The sequence below is a fragment of the Eptatretus burgeri genome, chromosome 5 (genome assembly GCF_056783735.1).
Source record: "Eptatretus burgeri isolate ZD-2024b chromosome 5, Ebu_testis_v1, whole genome shotgun sequence".
NCBI classification, from domain to species: Eukaryota; Metazoa; Chordata; class Myxini; order Myxiniformes; family Myxinidae; genus Eptatretus; species Eptatretus burgeri.
The window spans coordinates 119,358,474-119,381,477 of record NC_140965.1 but is presented as its reverse complement, the minus strand read 5'-3'; the positions used below and the strand labels follow the sequence as shown (position 1 = coordinate 119,381,477).

The window sequence follows — 23,004 nt, the reverse complement described above, 5'->3', positions numbered from 1 at the left end:
ACACACAAAGCCCGAAAGCAAAACAAAATATGTGTGCAGTGCATAAAAGAAAGAGTAAAACATAATTTTGTAACGAAAACGGTACTGGGTCGAGTGAGTATCTCTACCGGGTTGAACAGTTTATGTTTTGTATTCCACTGAGAGGCCAAACCTGCATCAGGACCTGAACCAAAATCAAATTGGCTTGTTCTTGTCACCTAACTAAATTTTGTTATAACCTGTCCATAACCTTTTGAAGTATCATGATAAGTATCTCTCAATTATGAATCATCACTTTGAAAAATTTCAAATTCCCAGATCCGGATACGGATCTTCGCCAAAATCTATTCAATTCGTCCTCGTCACACACCGAACTTGTCCAACAAGTTTCCTCCGAATCCATCAATATCTTTTTGAGATATCATGCTCACAAACAAACAAACAGACAGACAAACAGGGTGAAAAAAAATTCTCTGTCCACCTTCCGTGGTGGAGATAATGAATGTCACACTAACATTTTAAGAGGATATGATAAACAACAACTCAAAACAAAGACATAAGTTGCATCAGATACAAAGGAGTTTGTTACGAATTGTTGATGTTCATACAGTTAGTGAACATTTTTTTTTTCCTATAAAGAATTGTCATCAGAAAACAACAACCATATACCATTACAGCTTGTAATGGTACCTTGATAAGCCTTTGTTTTTCAGGCAAACACTGAACACATTAAATGTTTGACCTTAACAGCAGCAGATACTTACTCCGTTTACGAGGTATCCCGGGTCACCATACACAATGATGGGCAATATACGGTCACTGCCAGCATAGTGATATTTTTTGGGAAAGTCTTCCTTCCGATAAACATTGAGGCCAGGATGTGCTCCATGAAGCTTTTGATAAACAATATCCTCTTTCCCAGGTTTGGGATAAATCAGGCCAGAAGGACCATAATTGAGAATGTAGAAATCCACTTCTGTTTTAAAGTCAATATATTTGGAGAGAACAATCTCTGGATGAGGCTTTACTCTTGTCATGCCATGATCTGATGTCAAAATAACATTCAGGGACTGTAATAGGACAGAGAGAAAATAATAGAAATCGAGCAATGGTTCAAAATGATGGAAGGAGAGTGTAAACATTGTGAGAATTACAGGAAATACTTTGTGAACAAGCATCCATTGTGAGAAAAATAAATCACTCAGTGATTCCAAACGATGCACCCACCCACCATCTTGTGTACCTTACCTTCATTCATTCATTCATTCATTCATACATACACACAGCACCAACACCTCGCTGCTACTTTCTTCTTTCTTTTCGAAATGACCAACCAAATAAATCGTTCATTATCACTCATTTCAGCTCATTCCTTAAGATATTCAGCACCGAAAGTTTATTCTTTATGATCATCTCCCATTTCTTTTCCTCCTCCAATCACTTTCCAGCAAATCCAAATTTTGAAATGACAATTTTGAAATGTTTAATCACCTTACGTTCTCATTTTCAAAATTCCTTCTCCCACACTTCTTCGACTTGTATTACTTTCAATAAAATTCCTGTATAACTCTAAAACTTGCACCCCACCATGGAGAACTCAAAATCATTGGAATCTCCTGATTAACCTGAATCATTTGGCCTGTTACTCTTGCGTCACAGACAGATTGGTGACCTCTCTATCTTCTCCCACCTCCCTTCTGGACTTGCACCCTCTGCCCTTTCCATGCTATGTCATACCACCCCCCAGGTTTTCCATGCCATGTCATGCCACCCCCCAGGTTTTTCATGCTATGTCACACCACCCCCCAGGTTTTCCATGCTATGTCACACCACCCCCCAGGTTTTCCATGCTATGTCACACCACCCCCAGCTTTTCTATGCGATGTCACACCACCCCCCAGGTTTTCCATGCTATGTCACACCACCCCCAGCTTTTATATGCGATGTCACACCACCCCCCAGGTTTTCCATGCCATGTCATGCCACCCCCAGGTTTTCCATGCTATGTCATACCACCCCCCAGGTTTTCCATGCCATGTCATGCCACTGCCCAGGTTTTCCTTGGCATGTCATCCCCCCCCCCCTAAGGTTTTCCATGCCATGTCATACCACCTCGCCCCCCAGGTTTTCCATGCTATGTCACACCACGCCCAGGTTTTCCATGTTATGTCACACCACCCCCAGGTTTTCCATGCCATGTCATACCATCCCCCAGGTTTTCCATGCTATGTCACACCACCCCCCCCCAGGTTTTCCATGGCATGTCATGCCACCCCCAAGGTTTCCATGCTAAGTCACTCCACCCCCCCCAGGTTTTCCATGCCATGTCATACCACCCCCCAGGTTTTCCATGGTATGTTACACCACCCCACAGGTTTTCCATGGTATGTCATACCACCCCCCAGGTTTTCCATGGTGCACGTATTCTGTGAGTAATCAAATTCTGGTTATTCTTCCAAAATTCAGGTTCACTGCTCACCTTCACTCATTTGTTCCTTGAATCTCTCACCCATGGAACCAACTTCCTTAGTCTGTTCAATCTCATTTTTCTCTCCAAGGCTTCAAGATGACTGTTCACCTCTTCCTCAGGTCATCCCAAAATCTACATCCATGAACATTTCCACCATAATTAACCTGAACCGTGAATACCTGAACGGCCAGTTTACCAGCCACTATTCAAATCTCGATATCCCTGACTGGCCAGTTTACTAGCCGCTACTCCCACCTCGATATCACTGACCGGCCAGTTTACCAGCCACTACTCCCACCTCGATATACCTGACCGGCAAGTTTACCAGCCACTATTCAAATCTCGATATATCTGACTGGCCAGTTTACCAGCCGCTACTCCCACCTCGATATCACTGACCGGCCAGTTTACCAGCCACTACTCCCATCTCGATATACCCGACCGGCAGGTTTACCAGCCACTATTCAAACCTTGATATACCCGACCAGCAGGTTTACCAGCCACTATTCAAACCTCGATATCACTGACCGGCCAGTTTACCAGCCACTACTCCCATCTCGATATACCCGACCGGCAGGTTTACAAGTCACTACTCCCACCTTAATATACCCGACCGGAAAGTTTACCAGCCACTATTCAAACCTCGATACACCTGACTGGCAGGTTTACCAGCCACTATTCAAACCTCGATATACCTGACGGGCCAGTTTACCAGGTGCGATTCAAACCTTAGTATACCCAAGTGGCCAGATTTTTCTCCAGGGGGCCGAGGGTTGGGGAGCTGAAAGTCCAAGTTGCTCAGAGTTCAAAGAGTTAATAACAATGGAGAAATATATATTCCCAACAAAAGAGTATGGTGCTAGTATTGAGTGAGTGGTCTTCAGTATATAATGATGGCCATCGGTGCAGAATGTGTTGGACCAATAATGGCCCAGCTATATAATGTTTGGTTGCTTATTCTGGGCCAGATTTTTTCTTCTGATTCCAGTCAGTTGTACAAAATGATACTGGGCTGATGTGAGTGGCCATTGCTGGCACAGTGTCACAGCTATCAATGTGCCAATCTTTGGCCAGCTCAGGTGTGCTATCTGGGAACTGATACATCTTATAAAATCACCCGAACCTAAACTATGACTGGTGATAAGAATGAGATTCCATGGAATATACTTCTGCATCAGGCTCATCACAATGATAAGGATGTGTTTTTATGGTTTGAGAGTCCACTCTGAGTCTCCGTGCTGAGTCTCGGATGTTCGAGGCTAGAACCCCAGCCTAGATGTAAAAAAATGGGGATGTGCTGCGTCCTTGCTTGACGCTCTGCATTTCGAGGATAGAGCACAAACGAACGACCATATGTTGGCAACCATTGTGCAAACTAGATAGGCCTAATGGCCTCCTCCTTCATTGAAATTCCTCGTAAAGGAATTCCTATTGTTATAGTGGCAACTTGATGGGTGTGGAATTGCCAAAATGAAAGTTCAGTCGTTTGCAAACTAGGACAGATAATTTCCCAATAAGGTAATTGATGAGAGAATCAACATTTTTAAATGTGACCATAACGTTTACAAAATATTGTAAAATTGAAATTGTTTGCCATTATGTTGAAATAATGGTTTATAAACGTAATAATGTATGTCTGTGAAGTCATTTATGTAAATTAACAGAATGAGTCCAAATAAATTACCCTGAAGGATATGCTTGTTTTAATTGGAATGTGAAGAAGAGGATGTAACATTCCGTTTGCATGAATAAAGTCCTGAATCTTCATGCAATGTGAAATGTCTGACCTCAATGGACATATTTCATGTTTTTTGATGCAGTGTCACACGGCACGTGACCCTTATTATCAAAATTTCACAAGGTGGTGTCAATGGTCAGAAAAAAAAACAAAACAATCAAGTCAAACAATTAAATGACACATACAAACTCCTCCTTTCATTTGCAGCACAAGGCTGCGGGTAGCATCATTTGTTGCGGGCAGAGTTGTGCCATTGACGCCGTGCCCCTTGAAGGTTAGAGCAGGAATTTATGATTTGTTTAGGGTGTTGGTGATAACTCGCCCACTCTTCATGAAAGACACACTAGAATATTTAACATCCACAAACCAATGCTGGCAGATGAGACAGCCGGCTTAATGTCCAGCTGAGGGATGGTGCACACATTGATGAATCGCCCTGCCTGTGAAACCCCAGGATGACAATTTATAACTGGGTCGACATTAAAGTAAATGAATGAATAGTAATGGATTTATCGCTCACCTCCTGTAAACCTCTCGCTGAAATCTCAGATACTATATAACCGACCAAACCGTCCAATTTCGTCACCAGCTCACGAATCTTGCTGCTTTCTGGCCCATAGACATGTCCTGTATGATCTGGTTCTCCAAAGTACAAGGACACAAAATCCAAAGCTTGCACTTCTGAACTCAGCTTCCCATCAGATTCCACTCCTTGCAGCCAGTTTAATGCTTTGTCTGCACACTCTTTCCACAACTTCTCATCACCATAGTCAAAGCGTGGAGGCTGAACCACAGCTCGATTTGCCTTCTTCATGCCATATGTTGCTCCTCCACCAGGGTAGTGTACTGATCCAGTCAAGAGGCCCTAAAAAGAAAATCGCAAGTCAACATCAAATCACAAAGATTTTCACTTATTTTATTCCTTTCTGTGCGATATAAATAAGTCATTAGTGTTGTAAATATGTCATATATATATATATATATATATATATATATATATATATATATATATATATATATATATATATATATATATATATATATATATATATATATATATATATAGACTCCTCCCATGCGATTCTAGCTGAAGAAGCTACATAAAGCAACCGTGAAAGAGCTACCCAAGGTAAGCCATTTTCTTTTTCAAACCTTTCCCAAAGTTCTTTCAGAGCTGTAAATACATTCACAAATAGTACAAGCATGAGAATCCCAGTAATACACAAAATAAATTTCAAATAAATATAACATCATTAATATTACAAATAAATTTGATCAAAATAAATGTTTGAATTATGATTACACCCATTGACACACAAAAAGGTCCAAGTGGTCAAAGTGATCAAGGGTTTAAGCTGTCTAATATGTCTGAAGGGTGTAAGTGGTCCAAATGGTGTGAAAATCCAAGGAGTCGAAAGGATCTTAGGGGTCGTTTGGGTCTGAGGAGTCTTTAGGAACTTTTGGGTCTTTTAGGTCCTCAGGAACTTTTGTATCTTCAGGGTTTTTCGGGTCCTTGGAGATTTTAGGTCCATGGAGCCTTTTGTGTCATCTAGGTCATCGGGATCTTTTGGGTCTTTTGCGTCCTTGGGGACTTTTGGGTCTTCGGGGTCTTAAAGGGTCCTCAATGGTTGAAGGGGTCTTTTCGGTATTCAAGGGTCTTGGGGGTCTGCAACGGTCGAAGGGGTCGCAAAGTCTAAAGCGTCAAAATGTACATTCCAACAGTCTGTAAAAAAATATAGAGGAATGTGTGAAGTCAGGGTGCAAATGATGTTCAAACAGTAAGTAATCATAGACTTAGTCACACAGCTTCACTGTGAAAGGAACATTACAATCATACGTAATTTATAGACGTTCGTGTAGGCTGAAATTCACGTTTAAACAGAACGTGATTAACAGGCATATAGTCTTCACAGACTGATGGACAGCTTTACATTCATATATATATATATATATATATATATATATATATATATATATATATATATATATATATATATATATATATATATATATATATATGTATATATATATATATATATATATATATATATATATATATGTGTGTGTGTGTGTGTGTGTGTGTGTGTGTGTGTGTGTGTGTGTGTGTGTGTGTGTGTGTGTGTGTGTGTGTGTGTGTGTGTGTGTGTGTGTGTATGCATATATATGAGTAAATACAACCTGTCTCTTCGCTAACAGAGTTGTTGGGGAGGGGAAGAGGAAGGAGGGGAGGGAGGGAGAGGGAGGGGAGAGAGAGGAGGCAGGGGAAGGAGATAGGAGGGAGGGAGGCAGAGAGGATGGAGGGAAGGGAGGGGAGGAGATGGAGGGAAGGGAGAGGAGGGGCGAGAAGGGGAGAGGATGGAGGGAGGAGGGAGGGAAGCTAGGAAGGGGGGGGAAAGAGTGTGAAGAGTGACCCCTCACCAAACGTTGCTATACAATGTTGGAGGGAGGGATGTGAGAAGGGGGTGAGAGAGAGACAGAGTGAGACAGAGGTGTGGGAGGAGAGTGCTGCATTTTATTAGGAGAGGGGAGTGAGGAGGCGACAGAGAGAAAGAGAAAAAAAGATAGGTGAGGGATGGAGGTGGTGTTAGCAAAGAGAATGATATGTTATGCTTAATGACCGAACACTCACACACACAAAAAAACTCATGTCAGAACAGCTGTACACATGATGATACAAGAGAGTTTGTAAAGTAATCCGCTGGCACATCTGTAAAATCGTTGATATCCCAGTTCCAGAGAATTCGTGGGAATGATCCAAAAGCAATCACTGAAAACATGGAAGTACCGCTCACATACGACCTGATGATCCCATCGATCATGAACATCAAAAACAAAGCGTTGTGACCAGATTTCATACTTTGGTACAAAAAAATTGAAGAAGGCATTGCTGAGAAATACCAGTGATTTTGGACTAACGATTCAGAAATCAAGAAAATGACAGAATACTAAAACCTCAACAATGAAGTAAAAAAATCCTGGAAGCTGAAGAATATCACAGTTGTTCCAGTGATAGTTGGAGCCTCAGTAATGATGACGAAGAACCTCACAGTGATATTAAGAACCATCCCTGGGAATATCCTTCCAAACAAACTGCAGTTGGAAGCTGTCCGGGGCTCAGTCACGATCCTGAAGAGGAGCCCTCGGCACAAAACTTTGAGAACAGAAAACTTCACAGCTTGGTCCATGAATCATGATCCCTTACGGAAATGAAGTTGTATACTTTGAGCCCACCCTGGGAGGACTCCATTCCACATTCTGAAATCCCAAATGTAGATACCAATCAACGACACACACACACACACACACACACACACACACACACACACACACACACACACACACACACACACACACACACACACACACACACACACACACACACACACACACACAATAGTACTTGGCTGATATCGGCAATTTTTCGGGAATCGGTAGGTTGGAGTCAGTGTGATTACCGACTCCAGTATGTACTGTATACAACCCAGAAACCATGAGTCGCTTTCACCGAAAAACCACATTACATTTATATCGACGTTTCAGGAAGATGCTCACAAACATTATTTTTTTTACAAACAGCTGCATATGATGGGTGGAAAAAAAATTTGGCTCATTAATTTAGAAAACTCGTTAATATGGCAAACACCTCAGAAATTGGGTGTTATCAAATATATTTTGCTTTGAAACTCACAAAGAGAAATCATATAACCTTAGTAAAGCAAATACAATGACCAATTGCTTTAGAAACACGAGGACAAAGGAAAACCTGATAGAACATCCGTGAGATATGGGATCAAACTGCCACCACAGCGCTTGGAACAGGCATGGCATGACCACACACCCATGGGAGAGTCCGTACAGATCCAAATCTACCCATATGTACTACGTCCATGTGTGCTGTACACGTACCTCTACCTTGTAGTAACTGTCAACTGTACATCCCGATTGGGACACGAACTGTACCGCTATCAACTGTGGGGCACTCAGTAAGTGGCTCAAGCACTCAAGCAATCAATCCAACGGAACTACTGGCTTGGCAAGTGTTTACCAATTGCCGTCGATAAAACTATGCACCCAGAAACACACAAGCAATGTCCGAATTAGAAAAATGAACACTTTTCTCAGTGTTGGCACTGCTGATAAGTTCAATCTGGAGCTTAAATTTTGTATTCCACCTTAGTTTAAGAGATTCTCGAGATTATGGCACGTGCAGAAATGAAATCAAGCCATGACCGCTGGCATCTCCGGGCGTTTATAAGCATTGCAATGTATCCAGCGATTTGTCGTTATGATGAACAGGCATTCGATAATATGAGTGAGGAAAGTTTTTAAAAAACGTTATCGTTAGGAAATAGTTGTGGCCTGTTCCATTCAAGGTATAGTTGAGCAGGCCAAAAACACATGGTGGCTTCAGACCCCAGCGAGGTAACCCAGGATACGAATAAGGACCACAAAGAGAGCGGTGACTGAGGTTGCACCTGATGAGGGATATAATTAAATAAGGCCATTTTAATTAATGCAAACACACAATTTGCAGTCATGCACTATCTTGATGTTTGATCCCTTCATGTGCATGCAAAGTTTAAGGCCGCTCGGTTTCATGGTTTCAGCGTTATGGAGGAGACACACACTGACTAACTGACACACTCTGATATATATTGGAATAGTTATACAGTGCCGATAGAAAGACGATACCCCCTTTCAAATTTTTCATCTTTTGTTGCCTTCGAGCCTGGAATTAAATTTCATCAAATCAGACTTTTTCCATCATTATTTACACATCATAACCCACAACTTCCAAGTGAAAAACAAATTCCACAAATTACAGAAAATTAATTACATTAAAAAACTAGAATATCTTTGTTGGATAAGTGTCCACCCCCCTAATAATAGCAATTGTAAATGAACTCAAGTGTAACCAATCACCTTCAAAATCACACCAGGTTAATTGGCCTCCACCTGTGTTAAATCGTAGTGATTCTGATTATTTCAGAATAAAATCGGCTGTTCCTATAGGTTTACTCTGCTGGGTGGTGCATTTCACAGCAAAGACTCAACCATGAGTACCAAGGAGCTTTCAAAAGAACTACAAGATAAAGTTGTGTAAATACACAGATCAGAGGATGGGAATAAAAATATTTCAAAGGCCTTGAATATCCCTTGGAGCACAGTCAAGACAATCAGTAAGAAGTGGAAGGCGTATGGTACCACAAGACCCTGCAGAGATCAGGCCGTCCCTCCAAACTGGATGACCAAGCAAGGAGAAGACTGATCAGAGAGGCCTCCAAGAGGCCAATGGCAATGTTGAAAGAGCAACAGGCCTTTATGGCAAAGACTGGTCACTGTGTGCATGTGACAACAATATCACAAGTACTCCACAAGTCTGGCCTGCACAGAAAGGTGGTAAGAAGGAAGTCGTTGCTCAAAAAAGCCCACCTTGAGTCCCACTTGAGGTATGTATGTAAAATCCCACTTCTGAAGATTCTGAAGTCATGTGGCAAAAAGTGTTGTGTTCTGACGAAACCGAGATGGAACTTTTTGGCCTAAATGCAAAATGTTACGTTTGGCACAAACCCAACACAGCACATCACCCAAAGAACACCATCCCGACTGTGCAGCATGGTGGGGGCAGCATCATGTTATGAAGATGTTTCTCATTAGCAGGGACTGGTGAACTTGTCAGGATAGCCTACAAGCCTCTATGCACCGTCCGTCATATTGTCTCCAAACTAAAGGACCCAATACCAACTGGTGATAAATCTGGAGTAGTTTACCATTCGTCATGCAGGGACATGACCAATTCTACATTTATGGAACTGGAAGAAATTTAAAACAATGGCGAGATAAACATGATGGAGCAATTAGGCTTGTAAAGGTGGCAGTCAGCCAGAGCACGTTATTGCCTGCAATCTGGCCACAAATTTAACTTTGTTGGGACCCGTGTCCTCGACACTACATCTAACAAACAACACCGGTCGATTTTGGAAGTGTGGCACGTGAAGAGCCGGGAGGGTGGTCTAACTGGCGAGACGGTGGACAAACCCACACAATACACACCTCTGATGCAAATGGCGAAAACTGGATGGTGCAAACGTCTGGACAAAGTGAGCAACAAACAACACCCAATTCCAAACACCACATCCACAAGTGTACAACACCCAACAAGATCCCCAACACTCGCAGAACCAACACCTCATCATCCCCAACCCGGACACGAAACCAGCCATGTTCATGCCCCGGAAACACAAAAACAACAACAAGCACACGCAATAACACAGAAACAACAACACACAAGCAACACCATCCATCAGGACCATACTCTGTGCAGAGTGTTGATGCTGCCTAAGCCGTCTCCTTGGCTATTGGGCACAATACTGGACAGGTCACCCCTCCGACACAGGATACCAACAAGATAGCACTTGTTTTACCAACCTCGGAAAGATGACAGGCACAGTCAACTGCACCTGGTATTAATTCAACAGCCATGGGGAATTTGAACTCAGGATCCTTGGATCGCAAGCCCACCACCTCAACCATTAATCCAACACCAAGCATGTACATCACCAGATCATGTACATGTATGGAAAAACCAAAAAAGAGCAGAGCACCATACCAATGATGTGATTTGACGTTTGTTTTTGTTTTTTTTTTGCTTTTGCAAAATAAAAAGGTCATTCCTCCATTTAACCTCGAGCACCAGCACGTGACCACCAGAAATGAGCGGTCGTATCGAAATAACGCACGATCTCTGTTCTTTCGTCTGTGCCTGTCCTTGATGTGAGTTTGAATAAGTTTCTGAAAGTAAATTTGTTGGTGATTGCATCCATCACTGTCAGGTGGTATTATAGCTCACTGGGATGACACTGCACATTATTCCTTGGGAAAGTCGATTGGACCTACAGGATTATGCTGAAACCCCATCATAAAACACTGCTCTACCTTCAGGACTCTGAAACATTTGCAGATTTGTTCTGCTGCCCTTAATTGTGGTTAGGAAGCTGTGAACATGCTTGCACCCCCTACACACCGGAACATGCCTGCGCCCAATCCACAGTAACGTGTACCTGCACCCCCTACACAACTGCACAATCATGCCTGTACCCCATCCACACCAGCGCATGGCTGCATCCCCTTCACACCAGTACATGCCTACACCCCTACATAACTAAATAATCATACCTGCACCCAAATCCACACCAGCACATGCCTGAACCCCTTATACGATAGTGCATGCCTGCACCCTCTATACACTGAAGCATGCCTGGAACCCCTTCACAAGACAGCCTCCCTGTACCACCCATCACTGCTGCCTCTCTGCACCTCCCCTCACTGCTGCCTGTCTGCACGCACCTCAAAGCCACTGCCTGTCTGCACACACTTCAAAGCCACTACCTGTCTGCACACACCTCAAAGCCACAGCCTCTCTGTACCCACCTCAAAGCCACTGCCTGTATGTACCCACCTCAAAGCCACTGCCTGTCTGCACGCACCTCATAGCCACTGCTTCTCTACACCCATTCCACACTGCCACCTGTCTACACCCCTTCCACACTGCCACCTGTCTACACCCCTTCCACACTGCTAAATTTGAGCTGCATCAATCAAAGTTTCATTTTGCGGAAGCTGTATACTTTGGAGAACAAATCCTGAGAAAAGGCTTTGATGATCATTTAACCACAAATGGAGCTACACCATGTTTTTTCGATAAAAAGTCGAGGCTTTTGGAGGAGCTAGAACATAAAATGGTTCAGGACATAACATAACAAAAGGAACAGTACAAAGAGAGGAAGTAAACACACCAACAGCATGGTTGAGGGACAAATAGAGGGAGAGTTGGAAGAATGAAGGGTACGGGAGGATGCATGGAGTGGACAAAATGTACCGTATTTCGACTCTCAGGGGGAAAAAATGGAAATTTGGAAGGCTTGGAGGGGGGGCTTGGGGGGATTATGGGAGAGATTAACAGGAGTAAAAAATAAAATCATGGTTTTAGATGGAGATGATATGAGATGGTGGTGGACAGCTGGATTGAAGACCAAAAGGAAAGAAGAATGAAGCGAATGTGGAAGTTGGTTCCACAGGTGGGAAAAAAGAGAAATAAATGAGTGGAGGTGAGTAGTGATCCTTGATGTTTAGGAATTTCACCAAAAATGTTTTGCTGGTGGACGATTTGTGTCCTGCAGAAACCTGGGAGGGACAGAGCAAAGAGAGGGCAAAGGATGCAAGACCACAAAGGATGTGGTAGAATAATACAAAGAGACAACCAATCTGTTCAGGATGTGACAGTACCAGTCCTGGACACAAAGCTTCATCTCGGTTAGATCCCAATGATTTGGGGGGGGGGCGGAGGGGGCAAAAGCATGGAAAGAGCAGAAGGTGCAAGACCAGAAAGGTAGTGGTAGAAGACAGCGAGACCACCAACCGGTCTGCAATCTGAAGGTGATACATTAACTTTGCTATTAACATAAAAATTTTACGTACTTGATTTTGAGCTGTGATCCAGATGGGTAAAGCACCATGATCCCACCATTCGGAGATGTTGAGTGTTGCCTCAAAACTTTTTATCACTCCAGTTTCAGGGTTAAAAAACTTGTTGTGAATGACACCATGGTTTTCTTCATGTTGACCTGAAAGTACAATTTGGTTCAAAGTGAAAAACATGAGCATAGGAAATGATGTAGACTATTCATGCACGAAACAAATTTGAAAAGGAAACAGAAGAGGAAGCATCTCTCCTGAGGAAGGCGACACTGCCTTGATATGAAGCTCTGGTGTTGTGATACCACAGCTTTCCAACCACAACAACCACCAACTTGAAATGACAGAGACTGTGAAACAGAAGAAATAATGATGCAGACCAGAAGATGTAAATTTGGTGTCTGGTCACAATAGCACACTAAAGGCAAACTTTTTTTTAACGATATGCAATTGGATATCAGATGTGGTGGATTCATGTTTGGAGCATCTGCCCTGAATCTGTGAGATTGGTAGATCATGCCTTGGCTGAGTTATACCACAAAGGTTTTTTAAAACAAAAAAAACCAATAGCACATGCTGTTTGCTTGCTTCAAGCTCAACATTTAAAAGGGTCAGTTGGCTGGATTTTGTTTGTTTGTTTTTGTTTTTGTATACCTTGTCGAGGCTCGTGAGAGAGCAAACACACAACGCACAGCAAGGGGGACATGAGACAAGAGGGGAGGGAGTGGGAAGGACAAAACAGTGGGGAACAGAGACATTAGGAGATCTTTGGAAGGGAGAGGGATGGGATGGGAACATGGGGAATAGAAGATGGACATTATAGGAACTTTCAGGAAGGAATGCAGTGAATTTGAAGGAGGTGGGTTTGGGTGGATTATCGGGGGTAGAAAATATCGAGGATTTGGATGGGGGATGATAAGAGTTGGTGGTGAACAGCTGTTTTGAAGACCTGGAGGGAAGAATGGGAATGAATAGAGTGAGGAAGTTTATTCCAAAGGTGGGAAAAAAGAGGAACGAAAGAGTGAAGGTGAGCAGTGATTCGTGATTTTGGTAGTTTTACCAGAGGGGGGTTGTTGGCGGATCTTGAGCGACCTGTGGAAATGTGGTGGGGACAAATCGCAGAGAGAGCAGGGGGGCAAGGCTGGAGAGGAGACGGTAGAAGACAGAAATACCATCGACCAACCTGCGGTGATTGAGTGAGAGGCCCAAAGACTCAGCCTCGTTGCAGGAGATGCCAATGATCCGAAATGCCCTGGTTTCGACAGCGTGAAGCCGAGAAAGGTGGGAGGCAGGAGCACCAGCCCAGAGCGGAGAGCAATACTCCATCAGGCGGCAGACAAAAGCTTTGTAAGTGGTCAGGAGCTCCGGTGTGCCGAGGAAGGACTTTGCAGGAAGGAGGATTCCCAGTCAGCGACTGGCTTTGGAGGCGAGGTTTGAAATGTGGCTTTGCCAGGAAAGGTCACGACAGATAGTGAAACCCAGAAGCTTGAAAGAAAGGACTTCTTTCAGAGGATTGTTGAGAAAGTGGATGGGGGGGGGGGTTAAACGGTCCTTTCAAAGAGACATAGTGAGAGTGTGAGATTTTTCCAGATTGAAAGACATGTTCCACGTGTTGGACCAGTTTGTGATTTTATCCAGATCTGCAGTGAGCGAAGAAGCTGCTGCTTGCCAATCTGAGGGATGACTGATGGTACGGCAGAGGGTGGAGTCATCAGCAAAGAGATATAGAGGATTTTCCAGAGAGTCAGAGAGATCATTGATGAAAACCAGAAAAAGAACAGGGCCCAGAACGCTACCGTGAGGAACTCCAGCCTGGACAGGAAGAGAGGATGAAAGAACTCCATTTAGGGCCACACGTTGACTGCGACGGGAGAGGAAGTCTGCGAGCCATGAGTGGAGATGGCCTTGGATACCATAGGAAGAGAGTTTGGTGAGTAGTGCAGGGTGCCAGACTGTGTCAAAAGCACGTGATATGTCCAGGGATACGGCTCGGATTTCCTGTCTGGCATTGAGGACCTCCATCCATTGTTGGGAGAGCAGAAGCAGCATATCCAGGGTAGAGTGACCTGGTCTGAAACCAAATTGATGATTGGAAATCTAGCCATTGGAGAAGAGGAAGGATTTCATGTCTGAAGCTATGATGGATTCCATCACCTTAATGATGATTGGGAGAAGGCTGATTGGTCTGTGGTTGCAGGGATCTGTTTTTACACCTTTTTATGCAGGGCAGTGATGTTTGCTGATTTCCAATCAGATGGCAGATGACGATGAGCAAATGAGAGGGTGAATATAACAGAGAGAGGGTGAGCAAGAGCAGAAGAGCTGGCTTTGAGGACACGTGGGCTGATGCCGTCTGAACCGGTTGCAGAATCTGAGTCTAGGTTTGAAAGCAAGCTCTCCACCTTGTCAGGAGAAAATGACACAGAGTCCAGGGACAGTTGGGTGCAACTGGGTAAGGTGGGCAGAGAAAGTGATGGGTTTTGGACACAAGATTTAGCTGCAAACACCGAGTTTAGCCATTCGGCTTTTTCATGTGCGGTATCAGCAGTGCGGCCATTTGAGGCAAGGAAGGGGATGGAGGGGGAACAAACACCAGAAACAGATTTGATTAGATGCCACCAGGATTTTGAAGTGGGAGAGAGAGGTTTGAGAGTTCAGACTTGAGATGAGAAAGATGTTGTTTTCTGGCTCTCCTGAGGGTAGATACACACTTGTTCCGAGCTTTATGGAAGGAACTGAGATTACCCTTGGTTGGGTTTGCTTTCCATGAGGCAAAAGCAAGTTGTTTCAGGACAACTGCCTCACCACAAGCTTCAGTGAACCAACGGTGGGAGGAAGGGTAGGACAACTGAAGACGAGAGGGGATAAATCTGTGCATGAGGGAGAGCAAGTTTCTTTGAAGAATTCCCAGGATGAGTTGATGTTGGAGAAAGTAGCGATAGGAGACCAGTCTATAAGTTTGAGGGCTGCTTGGAGACCCTGCCAGTCAGCTCGAGTTAAATTCCAGACTCGACGGCGGTGAGGTGGTTCTCTGATAATAGCTCGAGACATGTCCACTTTGACAAGGACGTGGTCAGACGAACCGATTGGAGCGGAGAAAGAACAGCAGATATTGTTAGGGAAATTTGTCAAAATCAGATCCAGAAGAGATGGAGTACCATTGGTTGAGATGCGGGTCGGGAAGTTGACCGATTGAGACAGTTCCAATGAGTCGCAGAAAGCTTTTGCTGAGGTGCCATGACAGGTGAGATAGGTACCCACACCTAGCCAACTGGCATGGTGACAATTGAAGTCGCCACATATGAGGAAGAGAGAGTTTGGATGAGAAGATAGAAGTTGGTCCATGTTTTCGGATAGTGAGTTGCAGATGGAGTCATTACTGTTCGGTGGATGGTACAGTACACATATAAAAATGAGGTGGAAGTGGAGGGGAAGCCAAAGCCAGAGGTATTCCTGGGGGTGTGGGGGAGTGAGAGCAGTGCATGGAGATTGAGGAATAGAGTCTTTGATGAAGAGAGCAACTCCTCCACCAGGACGAGGCTCAGGTCTGTCATACAGGAGGAGGGAGTAACCAGGGAGAGATACTTGGGAGTCAGACACGTCTTGGGGGAGGAAAGTTTCTGTAAGGCAGATTATGTCTGGTTTGTCAGTGGCAACCTGTATGTAAAGATCTGAAAGGTTTGAGCGAAGGCCCCGGATATTTGAGGTCCACACTTTTAATGAAGATTTAGGGGAGGAGGCTTTGGGTGCGGGGATGAGAGGGGTGGGGGAGGGGAGGGGACGGACGAGGGGGGGAGGTAAAGAGGGTTGATGAAAGAGTGTGGGGGATTGCAGAATAGCTAGGGGAGGGGGCCGGATGAGGAGGAGAAAAGGCTCTGTGGTGCGGGGCAGAGGGGGGAAAAGAGAGGGGCAAGAAGGCACTTGAGCATTTGACGAGGTGTTGTGAAGAGATGGAGGTGAGAAGGCAGTGGAAGGAGGCAGCTTTGTGGATGAGAGGAGGGGGGCAACTTTGAGAAGGATGAGTGAGGGGGATGAATGGTGGGAGAAAGGTGAGGGGGGAGTTTTTGAGAGAGGTGAGAGGGAGGCTTGGAGGGAGAAGAGTGGAATGGTTGCTTTGAGAGTGAGGGATGAGAGGGGTGAGTTCACACTGAAAATGGAAAAAAAGAATGGTTGATGGAAAGCGAACATTCATAGCAAACTAGGGTTTTTTTTTAAAGTTTTAGGTCAGAGATGCGATTTAACACAATTCTTGATGGATGCAATAAAGGCGAATTCAGAGAAGAGAGAAAAGAAACGCTGTAACAAGTGGATTTTTTAGGCAAGGTATGAAGGAAAGGTCGAATTGAGAGCAGTCTGTTTTAACAGCAGAAGAGTCGTGCATTATGATACAGTAAAGAGTACCACACGTGTGAAAGAGGAAGATGAAGCATTGTAAGAAATAGTTTTTGTTATTATTATTGATGTTTGAGAGAGTTTTCAACAGATTAGGGCATGGAAGTGTTGTAGAAAAAAAAAAAGTCGAGGAAGAAGAAGAAGAGTAGGAAGAAGAAGAGGCGATGAAGAAGAAGAAGAACCAAGACTCGTGAGCAAGCAAGGAGAAAGGTAGCGTTTTTGTTTTTTTGTTTGCTTGGTTTTTTTATTTAAGATAAGAAATAGGGTGATTAGTTGGGAGGGATGGGGGACGTTAGGAAAGTGGGGAAGATAGGAATTGAAGGTAATTGGGAGAAAAAAAAACAAATAAACACGATCGTACGCCGAGGGGAACCGCTGGGCCTCAAGCCTCAAGGAGAGGCCTCAAGCACCCGGTAAGACAAGGTTGACAAAATCTCACAAAATAGCACGATTTTTGAAACCAAACCGAACTAGGAACACACAGTAACATGTAGGTGAGAAAATCAACAGTTAAAATGGGACTGATAACGACCAGAAACTTAACTTTGAGATCGTCAGCAGAGAGCCCTGAAGGAGACCTGTCGAAGCTCCAAACCCAGAAATGGAAAGTTTGATCCATTGAATCATTGGTCCATTGCATCAAATTTTTATTGGTCTTCACAGCCTTGTTGCATACCCACCTGCTGTGCTGCTGGAGCATTAGCTAGCCTTTTCACCAAGTCCAGGAATGCTTGGGCCAGCACGGGCATTATATGTTCGTTATTATTATTGCCAAATTATACCACAATTATTATTGTTGTTAATATTATTAGAAGTGATTAATATATGCTTTGTTACAATGTTATTATAATTTTGTTATATGTTTTGTAATTAGAATGCCATGCCATGGTAGAAGGACTGATTAAGCTGCTCTGTACACCTTAACACGGTGTGTGCATTTAAAACATCAGAAATCTTCTGGGTTCTTTGTAGTTAACAAGATTAATCAACTCAGTAGATCATGGCGATCATTTTGGTGTACCACAGAAACTCCAGGGTCTAGTACAAACAGGAGAATCATGCTCCAGTTGAACTCCACAAAAACATGACACACACACACACACACACACACACACACACACACACACACACACACACACCGATTACAGTGCAGTTTTGAAGAGTCTACAGGGTCTTAGAGGCATGGGGTCTCATGGATCTTTGGGGTCTTTTGGGTCCTCAGGGTGTTTTTGGTGATCATGGGATCTTACAGAGACTTCAGAGGTCGAAGGGGTCTCAGTTGTCTTGAGGGTCAAAAGGTACATTATACCAGTACATAATCAATTGACGTAAGTAATTAATTGACACAAAAGCATGTACACGCACGAGTGAGCACGTACGCACGCACGCGCACACACACACACACACACACACACACACACACACACACACACACACACACACACACACACACACACACACCTCATCCATTTATATTCGATAGTGCACGAGCAATAAACGCTGGGAAGGCAATGGCAAACCACCTACTATAATCCTTGTCCAAGAAGCTACTTCAGCAGCACCAGCATTCTGTATAGAGTGTCGTACATTAAAATATGAACAAGCTCGAATGAGCAAAGATCCTCGTCCTCTTAATGATGCCATCATAAAAACGAATATGACGTCATTGTGAAGTATCAGGTTTGCGATAAATTATCTGTGCTAATGACCAGCTTGATTCCTGCAAACAAAATTCAATCAGCTTGCCTAGTTTCGGAGATAATGGTATTGGCGATTTCCATTAGCGGCGATATTATGACGTCAACTTTTTTTCTAGGAAGAATTTCCAAAATTGGAGATGGTCACTGCCTGCGCGTGGGCTTTCTGCATATACATGGCAAGTTTCACGAAGATCCGATGAAAATTCTTGGCTATGAAACAAAAAATGTCAAAAAAGAAGAATGACGTCATAAAAGTTGATATGACGTCATAGTGATGTATCATATGTGCGGTAATTCATTTCTGCTAATGCCCTGTTCGATTCCCGCAAACAGAATTCAAAAAGCTTGCCGAGTTTCGTCGATAATTTTTTCGGCGATTTCCATTAGTGGAGATATTTTGACGTCATAAGTTTTTTTCTAGGAGGAATTTTCAAAATCGGAGATGGTTACTGTCTGCGCAGGGAATTTTTACATATATACGCCAAGTTTCAGGAAGTTTCGATGAAAACTGTAGGCTGTGAAACAAAAAAGTCCACAAGAACAACAATGTGAGTCAGACTTGGAGATTCTCCACGAGGATCTAAAAATATGAAAAATATGACTGGGCCATTAATATAACTTCCACAAAGAACGAGATTAATGTGCCTCCCAAAGGAAGGAAAAGTCTGTGAAGCACAACTTGTGGCTGGTAAATGCACTCTTACAGGAGTTACGTATTATTCAATCAACCCAATCAAGGCTCCTTGAATGACGGCTGGTACCCTCATGGGGCTCATCAGTTGGTGACGAAGGGGGGAGGGGGGGCTGTGATGGTTCAGGTGGATCTCATATGAAATGCTGGGTCGGCCGTGGGCCCAGATTAGCTCCTTTATTTATTTTATTTCAATTTTATTTTATTCTTCAATTAAAAGACCTTCCTCATCGATCCCCCCCTCTCCCCCAGACCCCCCCTCAACAGAGGGCTCTACATAAACCTCGTGATTGCTCATAAAAAATGTAAGATGGGACGAGGAAGAAAATAAAATTAAGAGCGCAGTTTTGATAGAGGACAGCGGGGGCAGGTATGGGACACGCGGCCAGGATTTTTGTGATGGGTATTCAGCTTTTGAGGGTTCTTGGAGGAACTGTGCGAGCTGCGTGTGGCTGCCTGTTGGAGGCACCATCTTCGCTGAAGGGACTCTGCTGGAGGAGAGCCGCTCGGAGCACATGGTGTCATGTAGAACTGCGAGAGAGAAAGCAGAAGCGTTTGCTTTGAGTATCATCTTGGCTAACCTGAGGCAATGTGCTACTTCATGGTATTGCAGGAATGGCTCTAGTCCTTTGGGTCATGAAGTTTGCAGGCACATCCAAAGGGGCGGGAAAGGAGGGAGTGCTGTGCCATTCTGGTGGTCTGAGGCTGGGATAAAGCCGCCGGAACGTCATCTCAAACATGCATGAATCCCTGCCGGAACGTCATCTCAAACATGCATGAATCCCCGCCAGAACCTCATCTCAAACATCCATGAATCTCCACTGGAACCTTATCTCAAACATGCATGAATCTCTGCCGGAACCTCATCTCAAACATGCATGAATCCCCGCCGGAACGTCATCTCAAACATGCATGAATCCCCGCCAGAACCTCATCTCAAACATGCATGAATCTCCACTGGAACCTCAGCTCAAACATGCATGAATCCCCGCCAGAACCTCATCTCAAACATGCATGAATCTCCACTGGAACCTCAGCTCAAACATGCATGAATCCTCACCGGAACCTCATCTCAAACATGCTTGAATCCCTGCCGGAACCTCATCTCAAACATGCTTGAATCCCTGCCGGAACCTCATCTCAAACATGCTTGAATCCCTGCCGGAACCTCATCTCAAACATGCATGAATCCCCTCACTCCCCCCCCCTTTCTTTTACCTCTTGTTTTTCTTGCCACAATTTCATGTATTCCTTTGTTATTTTTCTTTAAACTATTGTACGTATTCCTTTGTTATTTTTCTTAAAACCATTGTACGTATTCCTTTGTTATTTTTCTTTGCACCATTTCACGTATTCCTTTGTTATTTTGCTCCCCCTCTCCTCACTTGGGGTTCGATCAGGATACCTGGTGACGTGTTTAATTGTGTAGTCAGTTTTGACTTGGGGCCTGTCTGTCTTGACCTAATCATTTCTTTATCAGCGCATGTCAGCCGGATTTCCTCTCATATTTGTCTTGATTTGTTGTAAACCTTGTTCTCTGATCCTGAGTAATGGATTTACATTCATTCCACCGTGTTCAAATTTGCATGCATTTGCTTTCCTTTGCATTACATTACTGTGTTTACACACTGTGTGTCAGTGAGTGGGGGTGTAAATCCGCGTCAGTATTCAGATCATAACTTCTCTCGGTCACATCTGACGACTTATACGGCGTGACCCGCATACGGAGAACGTATTGACCCCCCGAGCACATCAACTGGGACCTCTGGAGTCATGGACCGGACCCCGAGACCCTTAGCAAGGGGGCAGGTCATAACAGAGCTCTCTACCGCTGAGCCATGTATCTCAGGGAGTGCGACTTACAGACAATAACAGGAAAAACCTATTAATATCATCAAATTTAATTTCCCCAAATACAACGATTTCTTTTCAGCCACATTTTTCAGGAATACAACATAATGTTTGAAAATGAAGAAGTAAAGGTTTAAAGAGAGAAAAAAAACAAGTAAATACAGGATGTTACAGATGAAATGTCATAATTTTATACATTTATGATATACAAGCAAATATCACCCATCGCTTCGCGAATTAGTGGGGCAACTTAGGATAACAATTGTGCATTTTGTGAAGAAAGCACCAAATTTGGCACACCAGTAGCCTATCATATTATGAACAGATGTGGATATTGGGCCATCTCAAAATTTTTAATGGCAGTGGAAAATGGCTGCCACAGCCATCAGCGGCTAAATTTGAGATGGCCCAATATCCAGATCTATTCATAATATGATAGGCTACTCGTGTGCCAAATTTGGTGCTTTCCTCACAAAATGCACAATTGTTATTGTATATTTAGCTAAGTTGCCCCACTAAATAGGAATATGAAGAGGGGGAGAGAAAGAGGGAGGGTAAGGAGAGAATACAGAGGGGAGGGGGGAGAGGGATGGTGGTGGGATGCAGAGCAAGGAGGGAGTGAGGAAGGGGGGAGCTAGGAATGGGGGAAAAGTCACGCCTCACCAAACGTCACGATACACTTTGAGAGGGTGGGTGGTAGCAAGGAGGATGGGAGGGTGGGGCGGAGAGGAGTTGGGCAATGGATTTGGGAGGTAAGTGTGAGTGGAGGAGTTCTTGACTTGTGTTTGGTAGTGGGACTTGTGGAGAACTGGGGGTGGGGGTGTAGTACAGGAGTGGACAAAATGGGGTATGTCAAAATGGCACGTTAATAGAACATGCAGAGACCACCGGGAGATGTCCAAGGGGACGGAGAGGGGAGGGGATTTGGGAGGTAAGCATGAGGGGAGGGAAGGGAAGGTAAGGTAATGCAGTGAGAGGGGAAGTTAAGGTAGGGCAGTGTGAGGGGAGGGGAAGGGAAGGTAGGGTGAGGGGAGGGGAAGGGAAGGGCGATAAAACATGCTCAAATAGTAACATTTTATTTTTAACCACCGGGTTCGATCTAAAACCAGGCGGAAGCATTTAAAACTGATGTTATCCACCTGGCAAAGGACTGCCTGCATGCGTGCACATGCAGCGAACTTTGTACCCCTCCGGTCGGCAAATAATGTTTGTGTCAGTTATTTGCAGTCCCCTTAACAGAGGGAGAACGGTGGGAGAGAGGAAGGGGAGAGGGGTGGGGTCGGAGATAGGAAGAGTGAGGCTTGAGGTCAGAGAGAGGGATGGGGTCAGAGAGAGGGAGAGGGTTCAGAGAGAGGAAAAGGGGTGAGAGAGGCGACGGGTGAGGGAAGGGAGGATTCCGGCAGATGTGACGCCTGGTTTAATGTCCATCCAAGAGACGGCGCACACATTGATGAATCACCATGCCCGTGAAACACCGGGATGACAGTTTTTAGCTGGGCTAGGATTCAAACCCAGGGTCGATAGCTTAGAACAAGCATGCGTACCTCTCAGCTATCCCGCCATTTTGTGGCGATTCATTGCTTTGTAACAAGTAAAAACATTTTTACTCATTGTAATCATCTAATTTATTTTGCCTTCCTTACTCCGGAAATAGCCACACGGAGACCCACACCAGGGAATCACCATTGGAGCTTGAAGAGTGCTCGCT

At 44.1% G+C, this 23,004-nt stretch overlaps 1 protein-coding gene across 2 annotated transcripts in view; it reads right to left on the bottom strand.

Moving 5' to 3' along the window:
* Nucleotides 1-23,004, bottom strand: part of LOC147027241 (ectonucleotide pyrophosphatase/phosphodiesterase family member 7-like) — a 62,135-nt gene that overhangs the window by 15,214 nt on the left and 23,917 nt on the right. For both annotated transcript variants that reach the window (XM_085883505.1, XM_085883504.1), the window contains 3 exons: nt 12,666-12,811; nt 4,708-5,052; nt 744-1,049 (listed from right to left, as the gene is read on the bottom strand). In XM_085883505.1, coding sequence (XP_085739631.1) covers nt 744-1,049; nt 4,708-5,052; nt 12,666-12,811 — 797 coding nt within the window. The remainder of the gene's footprint in view (nt 1-743; nt 1,050-4,707; nt 5,053-12,665; nt 12,812-23,004) is intronic.